Source organism: Rhinatrema bivittatum, chromosome 2, assembly GCF_901001135.1.
Source record: "Rhinatrema bivittatum chromosome 2, aRhiBiv1.1, whole genome shotgun sequence".
Taxonomy (NCBI): Eukaryota; Metazoa; Chordata; class Amphibia; order Gymnophiona; family Rhinatrematidae; genus Rhinatrema; species Rhinatrema bivittatum.
The window spans coordinates 405518825-405539284 of record NC_042616.1 but is presented as its reverse complement, the minus strand read 5'-3'; the positions used below and the strand labels follow the sequence as shown (position 1 = coordinate 405539284).

Below are 20460 nucleotides of genomic sequence, written 5' to 3'. Positions count from 1 at the left end.
CACACACACACACACACACATATATATATATAGATAGATATATAGATATAGATATATACACTCTTTCCCTAAGGACACAGAGACCCAGAGCAACCAAACATTTTTTAAATCCTTAAATACCTCTCAAGCAGAAATATGGGATGATTCTCACTAAGCTGCCTTGTGTCTACATACAAATGGACTTTTGTAGCCGCATACCTTGTACTGAATTTTTCCCTTTGAAAAGTTCCTGAAGGTGTGTGGATAGAAATGTGCCCTTGCACTATGCCACTGCCATTTCAGCCAGGTAGAGGGACAAAGGCAAAAGTAAGTGCACACAGAAAAAGCCTCATAGAGGGTGATTTTTCAAAGCCCCTTTCCAAGGGTGAATAAACAGGACTTTATTATTTGCAGAAATGGGTCTGTTACAAAATTGCTCCGTATTGAGGGAGTCGCGGCTGGTGAGAACAGCACTGGGAAGTGCTGAGATTTCCCCACATTCAAAGGATATTCGGTTTGCTCAATGGACTTTACTTAAGCAGGAGGTCAATTGTCTGTTTGGTGGATAGACATTGCTTAAAGATTTAAAAATATAAATGTTGTTTGTTGGGTTGTGAGTGTTAAGAGGCTTTAAGAGATTACACATATAATGCCCTGCATAGCTGTAGGTTCTTTGTAGATGTAGACATTGTACAAAGCAGACTTTACCAAGTGACTTTCAAAACACACTTACACACCCAAGCTTTGTTTGAAAATCCTTGGGTAATTAGCCATGTACCCACACAAATGAACTCACTCAAAGTTACACGTGTTTGAAGCATGGTGTAAGTTATGCGGAGGTCACTTATGTGCAGACTCCATCTGCTGGTTAGTATGTATAGCCTGTTTGTGATAGACTGGCCTGACTGTTCTAGAAGAGAGGAAATTATCAGGTAAGTAGTAAATTCATTGTTATGTGCATAAATGGCCTTTCCAAAATCAACTGGGAACCCATGTGCACAAAAGTAAGTGCAAAATCAGATTGTGTGCATTACTTTGTGCATGACCGCAAGAAGGAGTGGAGTTGGAATGGGATTCGGATTTGCACACATACTTTTGATTTTGAAACTGAGTCTATGTCCACGCATGTAGCATGACAGCAACCTGTGAATTTCGAAAACCCTACATGAGCTGTTTGAAAATTACCCTCCCTATGTTCATTTTTTTTATATTTTGTTGCAACTAACCAAGGTTAAACACACTACTAGGTATCTTCTTTTTAATAAATGGAATGGATTCATAGATACCTTTTCTGGAGACAACAAAAATATGAACTTCAGGGTTTTAGCTAGATTATCCTGGATTCTATCTCAACATGGCATAATCTGTAGATAAAGAAAGGGAGCAGAATGGGAGCCCTGTGTGCTGACTAATTCATGAACTGAGTAAGGCAGGGCACTATGAAATTAAATCACATCCGCTTGCTTGCATCTATCATAACAGAGTACCAATATAGTAAAAAGAGGAAATTGTTCTGGTGGAATCTTCTTTTGTTCATTTTTTCCTGTTTTTCACTATTTGTGTTCATATGGGTAAATATATAATGTCTAATTTTATTGTCTGTTTTAACTGGCCTGTAGAGACATAATATAGGTGTGGCAGTTCCACTGGGCAAAGTACCACAGTCATCATAAATAGAGTTTTTTCTATCTTAAAAATATATGTTAATCTTTTAAAATGCCATTTAAAAACAAGGGGGAGAAAAAAAAATCTAATAATGCCTGTTGTAGCATTCCAGTACCTGCTGATTAAAAAGTAGTTTGCCAAACCCTGTCCTGTACAACACTTCTTTATGTACAGTATGGGTTATGTTCGCATTTTTCAAATTCTCCACTTTACTATAACTTATGCACATATCTAGACGGAGAGGTTTGTGGTCTGAAATATCTTCCCTTCATGTCTTATTCTAGGGATGCCAAGAATATTCAGGTTCTGCAGGCGTACGTGGATTATCATGAGTTCTCAGATCTCAATCTTGTGCAGGCCCTCAGGTCAGTGTCTAAGCTGTCCGTGCTTCTTTTGCCCTGCAAGCCTGCCCCCCCTGAGTGTGTGTGTGCTCCTGCTTCCTGCATTGTACTACAGAGTCAGCAAAGAGTGAAACATGCCAATGTGCTGCTACATAAATAAGCACCGAGGCCCAGGGTGCTGCATGACCTCTGGCAACACAGGAAGAGCTCCTGTCATCTCTTAACTTCTTTCCCCTTCAGATGATCTGTGGGAGTAGCCTGCACGGAATGGCAATTACAACCCTAAACACCTTGCTGGACAGACTGACTGGATGGACCGTTTTGGTCTTTATCTGCCATCATGTACTGTGCTACTACTATATATTACTGTTCATTGACTCTTTGGTTACTCATTTGTAAATGTTATTTCAGATGCCCATTTCCCGGTAGCTCAGTAGCGTTGCCATGCAAAGGACTTTGCTTTGATTCCTGACTTAGGTCTTCTGCTCCCTGGGTCAGAAGGGGCTGGGGAGAGGGTGAAGAAGGAATCCCAGTCATCGCATAATGGTAACACTTGGTGGCTGGATTTAAGACCCAAGACAGCAAGGGTTCCAGAAGAAGCCCTGGCACATGACCCTGGCTTAAGGCCGGTCACTGAAATGACCAGGCAAGAGAGTTGGAGGGGACCTAAAAGAGGAGAACTAGGAAAGTCCCCAGGTAGGTGCAAATAAAGTCTCATGGCACCACAGCCCAATGAAGGTTGGTTCCAATTGAGCTGGCAGCCCAAAGGAGCATGGGAACTAGAGTCAAATAAAGGCTTGTTTTCCTGGAAACCTTGCTGTTTCCACTGGTTTTATTTTGCTCAGCTAGATGACTGAGAAGTCTTTATTTTAAGAGGGAAATTTTCAAACAACCCACATAGTTTAAAGTCTGTGGGGACCTTTTATCCTCAGATTTTAGCCTGAATTTTCAAAGCCGACTTATGCATATAAGTTCATTGTGGAAAATTTGCCAGTGCATACGATACCATTGCCAATATAAACACACAACGTTACACCTGCTCCCAAGCAGGTGCAACTTTGTGCATGTATATATCTGTGCATGCTTTCAAAATTCAATAGTATGGGGTGAATTTTCAAAGGAGCTATGCATATAAAATATATATGCGTAGATAGCTTGTACTCGTACACGCTAATTTAGAAAAATAAAAAAGTATGCATGTATTTTCTTTTTTGTGCATACATTTACATGCACAGAAAAGGGATGGTCTAGGGGCATTCTGATGCTAGCCCAAGAGGAACATGCGTAAGTTGCTATTTTATAAGAGTTTTCTGCGAATGCATTAGGTAATTTATTTGCACAACTTTACACCTGCTAATTATCTCATGCAATTGACTTCAGACTCGTCCGCTATCATAAGAGCATAAGAAATTGCATTCTGGGTCAGACCAAGGATCCATAAAGCCCAGCATCCTGTTTCCAACAGAGGTCAATCCAGGCTAGAAGTACCTGGCGGCAAGTACCCAAACAATAAGTAGATCCCATGCTACTGATGCCAGTAATAGCACTGTGGCTATTCTATAAGTCAACTTGATTAATACAGTTAATGGACTTCTCCTCTAAGAACTTATCCAAACCTTTTTTAAACCCAGCTACACTAACTGCACTGACCACATCCCCTGGCAACAAATTCCAGAGCTTAATTGTATGTTGTGCTGTTGGTTGGGTGGGAAGTCTGGATGAACTGGGGGGAGTTCAGAATGAAGAGCTAGGAGGGTCTTGATGAACTGGAGGACTGGGTGAACTGGTGGTGGTATCGTCAAACTGATGGTTTCAATTCCATGCGCATATTTTAAAATATATCTACTTCTGCTTATAAATCAGGGTTTTAAGCAAGCAAGTTTATTTTATTTTTGTGTACAATATACACACATATGTTTATAAAATAGGTAGGAAAAGTACATGCAAGCAAACATACATGTATATTGGGGAGTAGACATACATTTATTTTTAAACTGTGCATACTTGATATGCATAGTAGAGATGTGAATCGTGTCCTCGATCGTCTTAACGATCGATTTCGGCTGGGAGGGGGAGGGAATCGTATCGTCGCCGTTTGGGTGTTTAGAGTATCGTGAAAATCGTTAAAATCGTGAACCGGCACACTAAAACCCCCTAAAACCCATCCCCGACCCTTTAAATTAAATCCCCCACCCTCCCGAACCCCCCCCCCCCAAAATGCCTTAAATTACCTGGGGGTCCAGCGGCGGTCCGTAGCTAAATCGGGGGAAGGGGGAGGGCAGGAAAACCGGCACACTAAAACACCCTAAAACCCAACCCCGACCCTTTAAATTAAATCCCCCACCCTCCCGAACCCCCCCCCCCCAATGCCTTAAATTACCTGGGGGTCCAGCGGCGGTCCGGAACGGTCTCCTGCAATTGAATCGTGTTGTCTTCAGCCGGCGCCATTCTGCGCCGCCATTTTACAAAATGGCAGCGCAAAATGGCGGCGACCATAGACCAACACAATTCGACTGCAGGAGGTCATTCCGGACCCCCGCTGGACTTTGGCAAATCTTGTGGGGGTCAGGAGGCCCCCCCAAGCTGGCCAAAAGTCCCTGGGGGTCCAGCGGGGGTTCGGGAGCGATTTCCTGCCGCAAATCGTTTTCCGTACGGAAAATGGCGCCGGCAGGAGATCGACTGCAGGAGGTCATTCAGCAGGGTCCGGAAGCGGGGTCCGGAACCCCCGCTGAACGACCTCCTGCAGTCGATCTCCTGCCGGCGCCATTTTCCGTACGGAAAACGATTCGCGGCAGGAAATCGCTCCCGGACCCCCGCTGGACCCCCAGGGACTTTTGGCCAGCTTGGGGGGGCCTCCTGACCCCCACAAGACTTGCCAAAAGTCCAGCGGGGGTCCGGAACGACCTCCTGCAGTCGGTCTATGTTGGTCTATGGCCGCCGCCATTTTGCGCCGCCATTTTGCAAAATGGTGGCGCAGAATGGCGCCGGCTGAAGACAACATGATTCAATTGCAGGAGACCGTTCCGAACCGCCGCTGGACCCCCAGGTAATTTAAGGCATTTGGGGGGGGGGGGGGTTCGGGAGGGTGGGGGATTTAATTTAAAGGGTCGGGGGTGGGTTTTAGGGTGTTTTAGTGTGCCGGTTTTCCTGCCCTCCCCCTTCCCCTGATTTACGATTTTTTGACGATAAATCAGGGGAATTGGTATTGTATCGTGGCCCTAATGATTTTTGACAATTTAAAATATATCGGACGATATTTTAAATCGTCAAAAAACGATTCACATCCCTAATGCATAGGAAGTCATTTGCAAAGGAGTTATGTGCGTAAATGTAACATAGTATCATAGCAATTTTCAAAGCCCATTTATTCTCTTAAAGTGTACTTACACAATCAAATCCTATGGACAATTCAATGGCATATATTGCAGCAATTTTCAAAAGCCCACTTACATGGGTAAAGTGCATTTACACATGTAAAACCCAATTTTAAACATGTAAATCCTTTTGAAAATTACCCCCAAAGGTTATAAAATATTGTAGATCCCCATGCAGCCATATATGCATGTATATGGGGCACATGAAGTTGTTTGAAATTTATGCTAAGTGCATAAATCATGGCCTCACCTCAACTCCATTTCCCTCCCCCATAATGCCTCTTTGTATTGCACATAAACATGTGTGCAATATCACATTTGTGCATATTTTTACATGCACGCTCCCCTAGGCAATTTTTAAAGGGCCATTTATGCAGAACAAAAATCAAGTTTTATGAGCATAAATGGGTTTGAAAATTACCTTCTAAACAACCGATTGTAAGATCCTTCCTTCAACTGATTAAACTTACTAGTCTGTAGGTTTGAGGTTTGGATTCAGACCTCTTGTAATATGTGTTGGTGTGAGCCTGCGTCAGTCTTTTGCATCATACTTTTTTCATTTTTAGTTTTTTCAAGGCAGCAAATGCAATAGTTTAAAAGTGGCAACTCCAGATTCTTTAAACATTTATCGTCAATCGCATCAGGACTTGGTTCTTTCTTTACTCTTAATTTCATAGCTCATCTAAGAGAAAAAGTAATCAAAGGCTCATCCGACGTGACCCATCCTATGATATTCTCCTCATTTCAGCTAGAAAACTGTATAGGAGACTTCTGTGACCTATCTGGTGACCCTTTTCTCATCAATATTTGAGTTGTGTTGGAAACTTCTGTATTTGGCATTGCTATCACTCTTCTTTAATACAGCCTAAGTAGCATTGAGAGGAAACTGGAAAAAAAAAAGTATGATCTAAAATATAAGCTTACTATGCATTAACCCTCCGTCCCTTGATTCCTCAGTCACAAACAGAAATGTGTGAACCCTGAAGCACTCTGAAAGATGGGTGTGAATGCAGGAGGGTGAATGCTTGTGTGCTGGGCAGGTCACAGAAAAGTGTACTTATGTGAGTGATCGAGAGAGACATGAGGTGGGCCCCATGAATACTATGTGGTGATACTTGTGCAGTAGGTAAGGACTATCAGTGCTGCATTTCAATCGAAAAAAGCTACCATGTGCTACAGAGATCACAATACTGTCTCTATGAAATTGACTAAAAATAGCTGCGAACAGATCTTTTTCAAAACTGTTTCTTAAGACTTTTTTTTTTAAATCAGATGACAAGTGACAATTTGTAAAAGGTTGAGAAGAAGACTTAGCATCATCATTCTTATCCAAGTATGTTCACGCAGCCTGGTATTCTAAGTATGTGTGAAGCCACAATGCTACCACTCTACAATTGTTTAACCACAGAAATGTCAGTATCCAAGTTTAAACCCAGTAATTTAAGAACATGGATGGTGTAATCTTTAATTTGTCACCGCCATTTGCAACCATGGAGCATATTTCCACATCTCCTAGAACAGTCATCAGTACTTCCTTAGATGCTAAGATATGTCCTAACAAACAAACACCTAGTAATGAAACAGAGGGAAACCAGCTTTTTCCTGTTCCCTATATAAAAGTTGGGGGCAGAAATGTAAAGAGCAAGGATCCAGAAAACCTACATGTGTTCTTTGCAGATCAAAAAAGTATCTCACCCTCTGTGTGTGAACACGATCTTTCAGCACCTCCTGCAGAGATATACAGACATGATTGAGACATCTTTCTAAACAATAAGAGCTATGGTTTTGCTGAAACAGCTTAGTTAAAAAAAAAAATTGACACATTCTAAAAGACCGGAGAGAAAAGGAAGGTCTCTGCAGCATCACGGCCAGAGCAAGAGCATTAAGTCATCATGGGCCCATGCATCCCTCCGAGGCATTATCATTGGAACATGTCCAGGGATCCCCTCATTTGCCTGAGGGAATAGAGAGGAAGTAAAGGCCCAGCGTTCCCCCTTCCCTGAGTCTATGAGAGGAGCAAAGAGTCAGTGCTGGATGGAGATCACATTCCTGGCCCCAGGAGAAGAGTGAAGAACCGAGAATCCCTTCCAACAGCCTGGGAGGAGATAGCAGAAGATACAGTTCCCTCGAGCCCATGGGATTTCTTCCCTCTGGGCCTGGAAGTAGAAAGCACAGCAGGAGAAACAGTTGTCCAGGTCTACAGGAATCTCCTTTCCTGGAATTTGGAGATCAGAGAGAGCATTGGTGCAGGCCCAAGGATCCACTGACTCCTCTGGACTGGAAGCTGGCTGTAAAATGGTGTCCCTATCCCCTGGACACCATGCTCTAGGACTTTCTTTCTCAGGAAAATGAGAGAAAAAATCAGCCCAGACCTAAGGAACCACTTACTTGGGTCCTAGAGCAGAAAGAGAAGCATTAGCCTGGGCCTTTTGATCTGCTCCATGATTTGACCCAAACAAAGCTGAATTTCCAAAATTTTATACAGAAGTCACTCATAGTGTCACTTGTTGTAGTGTAAGAATGGAAATAATACAAAAAAAACTAGGAGATTCCTTATCAGTGAAAATAGAGGTATGCATTTTACAAAATGTTGTGTCCCTATGTCATGAAAACAAAGGTCCCCATGTTGGTAGCTTTTCAAGTATAAAACTGCAGAATTCTTCAGGAAGGAGCTGCCCTTTAAACTGACCATCTCTCCCATTTTCTTCTGCTTAAAAGTTGTCTTAGTCCAATCCATGTATAGGGGAGAGTCAGAGATCACCCGCTTTTTCTCCCCGGGAAGACAGTTTTCTCAGGAATTTGTCCTGGTAAACTAAGCAGTTATCCAGTTTATTTATTTATTTATTAAAAAGTATTTATATACCGTTTTTAAAAATAATTTTTTGTCAAAACGGTTTACAAAGGTATAAAAAATAAAATTAAAATTAGATTTAAAATACATAAATTGGTATATAGCTAGCTAGATAGCTAGTCTTAACAAAAATCTTATTAAAAGAAGCTGTGCCATGGGGGGGGGGGGAAAGGGGGGTGAGGAGGAAGGTGAGTATAAGGAAGAATTCTCTAGACGAGAGGGGGGGGGGGTGAATCTGTTTTAAATGAAATGGATCGTCTGGAAGAGTATCATAAAGATAAAGAGGGAGTGGAAGAGGGTTGAGTAGTGGAGGTTGAATGAGTTGATGAAATATTAAATGCAAGTTGAAAAAGATATGTTTTCAAGGATTTTTTGAAATGAAGAGGATTTGATAATAAGCAAAGAGGATTTGGTAAAGAATTCCAGAGGGAGGGTCCCGCTACAGAGAACGCTCTCTTTCTGGTGATATCCAATCTTACCTGTCGAGGTGATGGAATGTCCAATAAGTTTTGTGTTAGTGATCTTACATGCTGAGTGGATTTATAGATACGAAGTTAAATCTCCTGACTGATAATTGCCTTCCCTTTGGTGGCTGAAAGTGTGCTTGTTTTCATAGTGCCTATGCCTTTAGCCACAGGAGCAAGGACTGGGGGTGGGGAAGAGTGGTAAGGAAGAGAGGCAAAGTACCTGCAGGGATTTTTAATTTTAATTTTCAAAAGCTCCTCATGTACTTTCCCAGGATAACCATGCCTCTGCTGAAAACGAGGTGCAAAATCCAAAGATACAAAATCTTTCCAAACCTAATTTTTAAAGGAAAACTAAACTATGCAGGAAAATTAGCCTGCGGGTTCCTTGTACTCACTGTTCATCACTTTCAAAATTGCACCTCTAAATGTTGGCATGAATGCATTATGGAATCAGTCAGCATTCTCAGTGTTTTCTTCTCCCATCTTTCTGCTATCTGTCCCACTGCCTTGATCACTCCCTCGTTTAATTTGTATTTCAGACAGTTTCTGTGGAGCTTCAGGCTGCCAGGAGAGGCTCAGAAAATCGATCGGATGATGGAAGCCTTTGCTACACGGTACTGTCAGTGCAACCCCGGAGTTTTCCAGTCAGCAGGCAAGTGAATGATATCCTCCTTCATAAATCAGTCATTGTCTTCCCCAACTTTCATCATAATGTCATCTCCTAATCGTCTTACTGTATCTATTTACAATCTTTAAAAGCAACAAAGGTATCCACTGCCCTTAATGTATTTCAGCCTGACAGATCTTAACCTACCTACTCCATCCCTAGCACAAGCTCAGTCCTAATCTTTTCTTTATGACTCCTCATCTCTGCAGTATGATTCCTCTGTGTTCCGCAGAGTGTTTGAAGTTTATGACTGAATGCCTCCTCACTGGTTACTCATTCCTGGTATTTCACTCCTTACTGGAGATAGATGTTATGACTTTGATATATATATTTACATATATATAAATATATATATCAAATATGTATATATATACATATGTAAATATGTATATATATACATATTTACATATGTATATATATACATATTTGATATATATATTTATATATATGTAAATATATATATCAAAGTCATAAAATATAAGTTTATTTATTTATTTATCTATTTATTTTTTGTTTGTTTATTTATCTATTTATTTATTTATATGTCTTTCCTCATTGCACAGATACCTGCTATGTCCTCTCATTCTCCATTATCATGCTGAATACCAGCCTGCATAACCCAAATGTGAAGGATAAGCCTCCGCTTCAGAGGTTTATCTCCATGAACCGAGGAATCAATAATGGAGGCGATCTGCCAGAGGAACTGTTAATGGTAAGACTACCCAGTCTCCACACTTCCTTCCCCGCAACTTTCCTTGCCTGTTTTTAAAGAAAGCTTCCAGAAAGGGAAAGTGGTTCTTGCATTTATTTGCTGCTGTCATATTCTCTGTTTCTAGGTTAACATTACCTAAATCCTTCTCCATGTCGCTGTTTCATTCATTCCTAAATATTCCATTCTAGGGTTTTGTATTTGTTGTATTCCTTATGTAATAATGAAAATCCCTTTGGACTCATTGTTGCTCCTTTAATTTTCCCTCCAGCAAAGATTTTTGGTGTAATAATGTTTGCTTGCATTCCTATGCCCATCCTGCTATCCTCTCCCATGTCAGTTGGGTGATGATGTTATCTATTGCTGTGACTTGTATCACCGGAGGGCTTCTTTAAAGATCAATTTATTTCTGTCTATTTCATTTCATTCACATAATAAAGCCTAGAGCACATTGCAAAGCCCTCACTAGTCAAGGGAATGGAGTGGGTTGAAAATACAAAATACAAAATAAATTAAATCCATACAAAATACAAATCCCTAATATCGCACCCTCAATCCCCAAAGATAAATTTACATATTTATTTTTTTATTTAAAATATTTCCAGCCCAGGCTACCTTTAAGCCTAGGCGGGGTATATAACATTGTGCATAAATATATTTAAAACTGATCACAATTAAAACAACACTTTCAAACAACCACCTAACAATAAATCTCATAATTCCTACTCCATATTCTCAGACTTCTTTAGATTATCATAAACTTCTTTATAATTTAGTTATTTTGGCTACTTTTCTCATAATAAGATTAAAAACTTCACTTGCAGTTCCCTAAATAGAATATAGTAATTTAGCAAATTAATAATTGAAGAGATGCATCTGAAAAATAGCCAAACCTTCACTTTTTTGCATAAAGTCAGATAACAATTCAGTACATAAAGCCATTGGGAAATCATTCCACAAACTAGGGGCAAAATAACTAAAGGCACTCTGCCTTGTAGATGCTAATCTGACTTCTGTAAAACCAGGGAAGGGCAACAATCCTTAATGCAAGGAGTAAAGTGTCCTGCAAGGTCTATCATAAATCAACATATCTGCCAGGTATCTAGGTTCTCCCCAGCATAACGCCTTGAACACATTATATAACACTTTAAATAGAATTTGCTTCTCAATAGATAACCAAGGTAATTTCACAAGCAATGAAATAATATGATCAGTCATCCTGACCACATAATATTTTTTTATTCCACTTTTTGGCACCTCAAAGCAAATTACATTCAGGTGGTGTAGATATTTTACAATCTTAGGGCCTGATTCATCAAGATCTTTTCCCCTAGACACAGAACAGGAGGAAAGCTTTAGGGATCAACCCTTAACTTTGTACCTGAGGTAACAGAGAGTATAGCAACTTACCCAATCAGAAGGAGCAACAGTGGGATTTGAACCTTGGTTTCTGTGGTTTATAGCCTGCCGCTCTATTCACTAGGCTTCTACTTCACATAACAAGTTTGCTGTGGTATTTTATATTATTTGCAATCACCTAAAATGTTTTTTTAGGAAGCTACTAATACAATATTTTGCAGCAGTTGATCCTATTAGTCACAAGAGTGGCAAGGAAAAGAAGCAATCATTGTAATAAATGCAAACTTGCAAACCTTCCTCATACTATAGCACTAATTTGCTGGTCATAGAAGATGACGCTAAAAAATAACGCCCAGACTCTTTACTACAAGATAATATTATTCCTTCTATACTTCAGGACACCCTAAGATTAAGATACATCCTTTTTTTACTCAATGTACATTCTTCTTCTTGCACAGAATCTAATGTTGACAATCAAGTTATAATTTCCCCAATAATTGGGTTTAACAGACAACAGTCCAAGTTTTGTACATCTAAAGTGATATCACAACCAGAAAGCTCCTGTAATTCCCCCCCCCCCCCCCCCCTCCCTTCACAGCGGTCACTTTCAGATGCTGCAGGAGTGGAAAACTGGTCTGCAGCTCCCGAGATTAGGATTCTTCCAGTGGATGGTATTAAAAGCAACAAGGCCCAAGGGATGTCACACACCAACCAAAAAAAACAGAAATCCACACCCAAGTTGTGTTCTAAAACACTTAATAATGTTAGATGGTTTTTAATTGTTTATATTTGTAAAACATTTGTGATTGACAAACAGAATAGTGGTATATAAATCAAATAAATAAGTAAATAAGTAAATAAATACAAAAGAATGTATTCAGGGTCCAAAGCAATTAAAGTCCAGAAAAAGCAGATAATTCAGAATGCAGTCCAAAAATATAGCAAACCATGAAAAAATACAGCTTCTTAGTTTCCAAGATTTCCAATTTGTTTCTTCTCAGGTTGCTTGAGTACTGTCCCATAGAAGGTGAGAAACTTCTTGTTACCAAATATTCAGGCTGTGGGCTTCCCCAGTCTCTCCAGTCTGCACTGAAAGGAGTTCTCTTTACTCCGCCAAACGTCTTCCACATTCCGGCCCTTATCACCTTAAGATGAATGCAGAGATCCTCCGATGCCATTAACAGGCTCATGAAAAATCCTAAATCACACTCCTCCCATGTGCTCATGGAAGTACCTTATATATATATATATACTAGCCGTTAAGCCCGTAACAACAGGCTACATTTAAAAAAAAATTTCGGTCCATTTCCTTCCCATTCATTCTCCTTCCCACTCCCTCCCCCTCATTCTCCCTCCCACCTCTATTCTCCCTCCCACTCCCTCTCACCTTCCCCCTCCCCTCACTCTCTCCTCCCTCCCCCCTCCCTTCAGTCACTCCCCCTCCCCTCACTCTCTCCTCCCTCCCCTCAGTCACTCCCCCCTCCCCTCACTCTCACCTCCTTCCCTCTCCCCTCAGTCACTCCGCTCCTCCCCTCAGTCACTCCCCCCCTCTCCTCAGTCACTCCCCCCCTCTCTCAATCCCCTCCCCTTTCAGGTCATCCACAACCTCTTCCCTCGGATGTCACAGACGGAAGATCTCCGGGGGGGGGGGGTCCCTCCCTCGCTCGTGTGCACCGCCACTACTGCTCCTCGCCGCCACTGCCGCTACTGTTCCTTGCCCCCACCGCTTCTGGTCGCCGCATCTCAAGAAAGATATAATTGTGATGGTGAAGGTACAGAGAAGGGCTACCAAAATGATAAGGGGAATGGAACAACTCCCCTATGAGGAAAGACTAAAGAGGTTAGGACTTTTCAGCTTGGAGAAGAGACAACTGAGGGGGAATATGATAGAAGTGTTTAAAATCATGAGAGGTCTAGAACGGGTAGATGTGAATCGGTTATTTACTCTTTCGGATAGTAGAAAGACTATGGGGCACTCCATGAAGTTAGCATGGGGCACATTTAAAACTAATCGGAGAAAGTTCTTTTTTACTCAGCGCACAATTAAACTCTGGAATTTGTTGCCAGAGGATGTGGTTAGTGCAGTTAGTATAGCTGTGTTTAAACAAGGATTGGATAAGTTCTTGGAGGAGAAGTCCATTACCTGCTATTAAGTTCACTTAGAGAATAGCCACTGCCATTAGCAATGGTAACATGGAATAGACTTAGTTTTTGGGTTCTTGCCAGGTTCTTATGGCCTGGATTGGCCACTGTTGGAAACAGGATGCTGGGCTTGATGGACCCTTGGTCTGACCCAGTATGGCATTTTCTTATGTTCTTATGTTCTGCTCCTCCCAGCGCCATTTTTTTTTTTCAGGCACGCTCCGCTCTGACCGACGTGCTCACCCGCACACGCGCGGCAGAGCTGCTCTCTACTGCGCAATTGTGGCACGTCAGTCAGGGCTCCTTTATCTAGTAGATATATATCACGGTCCAAACCTATCCACTTTGGGAGAAGAAATCTATTTTCATCACCTAATCTCATACCTTCCTCTACTTCAATTTTCTGGAAAATTCTCTCTTTTTGAAGGATAGTTAAACCTAGCTCACTTTACACTCCTATCTGGATTTGGAATTCTGGATTGGTGATTGTGTGGAATGCATACTATACACAGCTAAGGTGTCACTTCCTGCTCTAATCCTTCAGAATAGGGAATGGAGAGAATGAGGAACAGCAGACATGACTACCAGTGAGAGAAAGAGAGGATAGGCTATGAAGAATGAAATCCCTTCCCTTAGTGTCCAAAACTAAAAAAGAATTTCAGTGTTGCTTTCCAGCCCTCTCCGCAGGGACCATGGGAGTCACCAGACCAAATCTATTAGAAAATCAGGAAGCCAGTTTTTCTCCTCTGTTGCTGCCCTTGTCACTACAAGGATCACAGTAAAACCTTTTAAAAATATATCCGAAGCAGAAAGCCTGTGAGGTAGTCAGTAGGACCATTAGATGATCGAGGGGTTAAAGGGGCACTTAGAGAAGATAAGGCCATCATGGAAAGATTAAATGGTTTCTTTGCTTCAGTGTTTACTGAAGAGGATGTTGGGGAGGTACCCATATCAGAGAAGGTTTTCATGGGTAATGATTCAGATGGACTCAACCAAATCACGGTGAACCTAGAAGATGTGGTAGGCCTGATTGACAAACTGAAGAGTAGTAAATTACCTGGACCAGATGATGTACACCCCAAAGTTCTGAAGGAACTAAAAAATGAAATTTCAGACCTATTAGTAAACATTTGTAACCTATTATTAAAATCATCCATTGTACCTGAAGACTGGAGGATAGCTAATGTAACCCCAATATTTAAAAAGGGCTCCGGGGCGATCCAGGAAACTACAGACCGGTTAGCCTGACTTCAATGCCAGGAAAAATAGTGGAAAGTGTTCAAAATATCAAAAATCACAGAACAAATAGAAAGACATGGTTTAATGGAATAAAGTCAGCATGGGTTTACCCAAGGCAAGTCTTACCACACAAATCTGCTTCACATTTATGAAGGAATTAATAAACATGTGTTGCGTCCATTAGTCTCAGACAGCTTCAACCTCTGTGCCTCACCTTTCTTCCTTGGGAAGATGGTTGCTGCCACGTCTTCATGCCGCTCTCTCCGGCATCCCCGGAATGGCAACGGTGACGGTGTTTACCATGTTTCTCCTGAGGGCCTCCTAGTGTGCGCGTGCGCATGCCACCTACGTCTTTATCCACATCATGGCGGGAACTTCGGGGGCGTCCCCTCCGAGTGACGTCATGCCATCCGGGTATTTAGCCTGCCCTTCATTTGCTAACAAACTGAGTTAGCAAGGATTGTGAATGGATTGGAACGCCTCCTGTCTAAGCTGCTCTACCGCTTCCTTGCTGCCACTGGACGCTCTCTCTGCCCTTCGGGGTATTTCATCTCTAACCTGGGTACTTGGTTCTCGGGGGCCCTTATGCTTTCTTTCAGGTGCCTATCTGGGATACCAGGTACTCGCTCCTAGAGGGCCTGCTCTCCCTGCCTTGGTGCCTGCAACTACTTCTGCCTGCCAGGATCTCCATCAATACAGCTATCTACTTCAGTGAATGATCTAACCTTCTCAGTCTGTCTCACCTACAGCTCAGCGCTGGGAGTCTGCATCCGGGACTTCCTCTACGACCTCGCGCTGCCTACCATCTATTCAAGTGTGGGACTGGTCTCCTCTGTTGAGGGCCCCCTGGACTGCTTCTACTGGATTACCTCACTACTGCCACACTTGGCTAGTATTTCCAAGCTGTAGAATAAATACAAATCCTCTGTGTCTGCATGTATAGAGTCTAGCCTAGTACTGCTGTTCCTGGTCTCCTCATGTTGAGGGCCCCCTGGACTGCTTCTACTGGATTACCTCACTACTGCCACACTTGGCTAGTATTTCCAAGCTGTAGAATAAATACAAATCCTCTGTGTCTGCGTGTATAGAGTCTAGCCTAGTACTGCTGTTCCTCACGGGGCTCCTCCCCATGGCAGTGGCCATCACCGCAGTACCCAAGAATCCACTCCAACACCTCAAAACCATAACAACATGTGGATAAATGTGAACCGGTAGATGTAGTGTACTTGGATTTTCAGAAGGCGTTTGGCAAAGTTCCTCATGAGAGGCTTCTAGGAAAAGTATAAAGTCATGGGATAGGTGGCGATGTCCTTTCATGGATTACAAACTGGCTAAAAGACAGGAAACAGAGAGTAGGATTAAATGGACAATTTTCTCAGTGGAAGGGAGTGGGCAGTGGAGTGCCTCAGGGATTTGGAAAGAAATACGATGAGTGAGGTAATCAAATTTGCAGATGATACAAAATTGTTCATGCTATAGTTACACAATGTTAGGTTCCATAGTAGATGCTTCCACCCAACAAAGATATCTAGGCGTCATAGTGGATATTATAACACATTTAAATCGTCAGTTCAGTGTGCTGTGGCAGTCAGAAAAGCAAACAGAATGTTGGGAATTATTAGAAAGGGAATGGTGAATAAAACAGAAAATGTCATAATGCCTCTGTTTCGCTCCATGGTGAGACCGCAACTTGAATACTGTGTACAATTCTGGTCGCCACATCTCAAAAAAGATATAATTGCGATGGAGAAGGTACAGAGAACGTGACCAAAATCATAAGGGGAATGGAACAGCTCCCCTATGAGGAAAGACTAAAGAGGTTAGGACTTTTCAGCTTGGAGAAGAGACAGCTGAGGGGGGATATAATAGAGGTGTTTAAAATCATGAGAGGTCTAGAACAGGTAGATGTGAATCTGTTATTTACTCTTTCAGATAATAGAAAGACTAGGGGGCACTCCATGAAGTTAGCATGTGGCAAATTTAAAACTAATCAGAGAAAGTTCTTTTTCACTCAACGCACAATTAAACTCTGGAATTTGTTGCCAGAGGATGTGGTTAGTACAGTTAGTATAGTTGTGTTTAAAAAAGGATCGGATAAGTTCATTACCTGCTATTAATTAAGTTGACTTAGAAAATAGCCACTGCTATTACTAGCAACAGTAACATGGAATAGACTTAGTTTTTGGGTACTTGCCAGGTTCTTATGGCCTGGATTGGCCACTGTTGGAAACAGGATGCTGGGCTTGATGGACCCTTGGTCTGACCCAGTATGGCATGTTCTTATGTTGTTATGTTCATTCCACCCACCTGCTAGACAAGTAGGTAAGAAAGCCTAGGGACTGGGCTGTTAATGTGGAAAGGTGGTGAAAGTCATTCTAGAAAAGAGGTAGATATTGATTGCAGATGTAGCTGTGAAGAACAAGAATGATTAATTTTGAACTTTTTCGTGGTATGGTTTGGATAGCCTTTTACAGTTTGGTAGTCTGCAATCCTGTCCCCTTCTACCAAAGCCACCAGTATCCCCTGCACCATTGTAGTACTCTGGATTCTAATTTTGGAAATACGGAGTCTGCAGTAACACTGCACTACCCTGAGTGAGCCTGAACCTCTCAGATTTTGGATGCCAGCAGGGTCAGGCCTGCTAGGATTTGGATATAAGACTCAATGACCAGGTTGCAGAAATCAATGGGAAAATTGCTCTAGTATCTTGCTGAGAAAATCATGGCTACATAGTAAGCTAAGATCACCAAAGTCTGTGAAAACAGGTAAGATATATACTGCTACTAATAATGTATCTCTGTTTTGAGGGGCATGGACATGCCTTTATGTGGAAGAGAGCTCTTATATATATATGTGAGGTCAATGTTAATAGGTGCACCACTTTTCTAAATTATTTTCTTTACTGTACAGAAACTCTATGAGAGTATCAAGAATGAACCATTTAAAATTCCAGAGGATGATGGCAATGACCTTACTCACACATTCTTTAACCCAGAGCACGAAGGCTGGCTGCAGAAGCTAGGTAAGAGAAGAGTGCTTTCTTTCTCCACTGACACTCCACAGTACTTCTGACTTCTGTTTGTTCTCACATCTCCACTTGTTCACAAGGATCCTCCTCCAAGACCGAACTCAACATCTCAAACCTCAGACCATGCTTAAGATCTTGATAGACCTTTACTGTTCTCTATGCATTTATGACTAATCTCCTTCATTTGCTGACATGGCACATGCATGACATCCAAATGTCCAGATGGATATTCCTTGAACATTTGCCCTTTTATTTACTATTATCATTATAGCACACAGCACTCCTCAGTTTATCCTTTCTCCTCTCAAATAGACACAATGAAATCTTGACATAAGTATACAGAGCAATGAAAGCCACCTACTGGATGTATTACCTTACGTGCAAAGCAGAGACATTGAAATAAATGTCCGATGAAAAGCAATTGTGTACCTAAGTGAGAATTTAGAGATAATTGCGAGTCTTTGCGCATATAAATAGGACATTTTCAATCAGAATTAAAATTCAAAAAACTCCATCTGAAAATCATAATGGCTGTTGAAATGAAAGCTCTAGTTAAACAACTAAATACCTGGGATAGTAAGGTTTGAATGATTGAAATCTTACATATTGAAAACTGGATGGGTTTGTCCAATTGCAAGATCACGCCTCCAATCTGCTCACTTTTTTGAACATCTATATTTAGCTATCATTCTCTACTTAGATGCCTAATCTGCTGCTTGAAAATGTATTGGGTATGTAACTGGCCACTGTAGATATTTATAATCACAATTTTAAATGTCTAGCGGCCATGTAAGCATTTGAAAATTTAGTCCATTGTGTGGAATTTCTACAATTAGACCATCTGTCTGTCCAGATAGGTGGTGTATGACGAGATCATGGCCTTAATTGAGAAGTTTCATCATACATGTTTAAAGAGGATTGCCCTATTATGAATTTATTGGGGTTATCACAATTTCAATGGCAAACTTGAGACACTTTTCCTTATGGTACCAATAGCAAATACAGGAACTGAGTAGTTTAAAGAGTGATGTAGGGATACTCCTCCCAGTAAACTACCCCCCCCCCCCAACCAGCAAATTATCCTCAAAATAGCCAATTTCCTGATATCTGAAATTCCATGTTTTTTTAATTTGGCCACCCCAAAATATTAGGAAACTACTTCATGAGAGGACACTTTATTTTTCAAAGCTATTTATGCACATAAATAACTATTTTCCCATGTAAACTGGCTGTCTGTAATTGTCCTAAAACGTAAGTGCTGTGTTTCACTATTTATGCACTTTCAGCTGCATTTGAGGAGGCATTCTTCAGGGTGTGTTTAGTTCAAGGGAGGAAAATAATGCACATCAGTTGCATTTTTAACTCTTTGCACATTGGGGTCCATTTTCAGCCACTGACCAACCAGCAAAGTTAGCTAGATAAATTTATCCAGCTAACCTTATCAGGAGATATGGTAGCACAGGTGCTGAAAATCAGCGCTTATTTGGATAACGTAGTTGGATAACCATCTTCGCCCGGTATGCCCCCACTCTGACCCCGAGCTAATCAGCTAAACCTTATCTGGCTATCTCGGGGGACGGCCAGAGCAGCGGGATTTTCAAATCCTACCATTTATCCGGCTAAGCCTGACCTTAGCCGGACAAACAGCGCTGAACATCAGGCGCGTTATTTTCCATGGGAAAAAGCACCCATGCAGAAAATCTGGAGCAAATGTCCATGGGAAAGCTTCAAAGTGAAAGTACGCAAGTGCACAGTCCAAGAGAATAAAGTTCCCGCAAACCGTGTCTCCATGCAGGCAGTTTGAAAATGATCTCCACAATTATGTATCCTGCCACCAACAGTGGATTGAGCAAGTAATATATTTTTAATGTTGCTGCTGTTGTTGTTATTATTATTATAGTCTGCCTTAAAGGAAATAATTGTTTGTGATAAAAAAAAATTGAATCTATCAATATACTTCAGCTCTCTGGTATGTAGGTGAGAGGCATGCACCAGTCAAAATAGTTTGAATGCGCCCTAGGATAACTGACGGCATGTAGATATTGACTTAATATTATTTTCCAGTAACTAAACAATGTACTTTGGTTTTCTTGATTAAATGTCTAATCCTGCTTCTTGTCTTCCTTTCTTCTTCTGTTTCAGTTCATTTGCTTTTAATTTTTCTTTCCTACAGTATTTGTGTTCTTATTCATTTTTCTTTCTTTCCCTCTTCCTCAGTTCTGCTCTCCTCTCGATTCCTTCTGCTGCTATATCTCTCCCTCTCGCTTTTCTCATTTACCTCATTCACTTTTCCGGTTTCCTTCCTTCCAGTCTGGCTTCAATCTCCCTGCTCTATTTTACTCCTCTCTTTTCTGTATGTTTATCGCTACAACCCCTCCACTACCTCTTCTTTCCCGCTCTTTATATTCCTGTTCTTTGAGATCCTAGAGGAGTGAATGCCAAACAGCATGGACTTTCTGCTGGACCCAAAGCAAAGAGCAGAACGTTCCCTGCTTTTTTTTGTCATTGGCTCTGAGTAGGAAAGAGAAAGTTCCTCACCCTTTGGATTAGTTTGGCTGGGAGGAAAATGTTAGCAGGGAAGCAAAATCAAGGACAATCTCCGCAAATGAATGACATCTGTTAACCTTCACATTATGTGT

The 20460-nt window shown here is 41.4% G+C and overlaps 1 protein-coding gene across 1 annotated transcript in view; it reads left to right on the top strand.

Moving 5' to 3' along the window:
* CYTH4 (cytohesin 4) overlaps nt 1–20460 on the top strand; it is a 146845-nt gene that overhangs the window by 88313 nt on the left and 38072 nt on the right. The window contains 4 exon segments of the mRNA XM_029590057.1: nt 1929–2009; nt 9217–9329; nt 9908–10056; nt 17704–17815. Of these exon segments, the coding sequence (XP_029445917.1) occupies nt 1929–2009; nt 9217–9329; nt 9908–10056; nt 17704–17815 (455 nt within the window).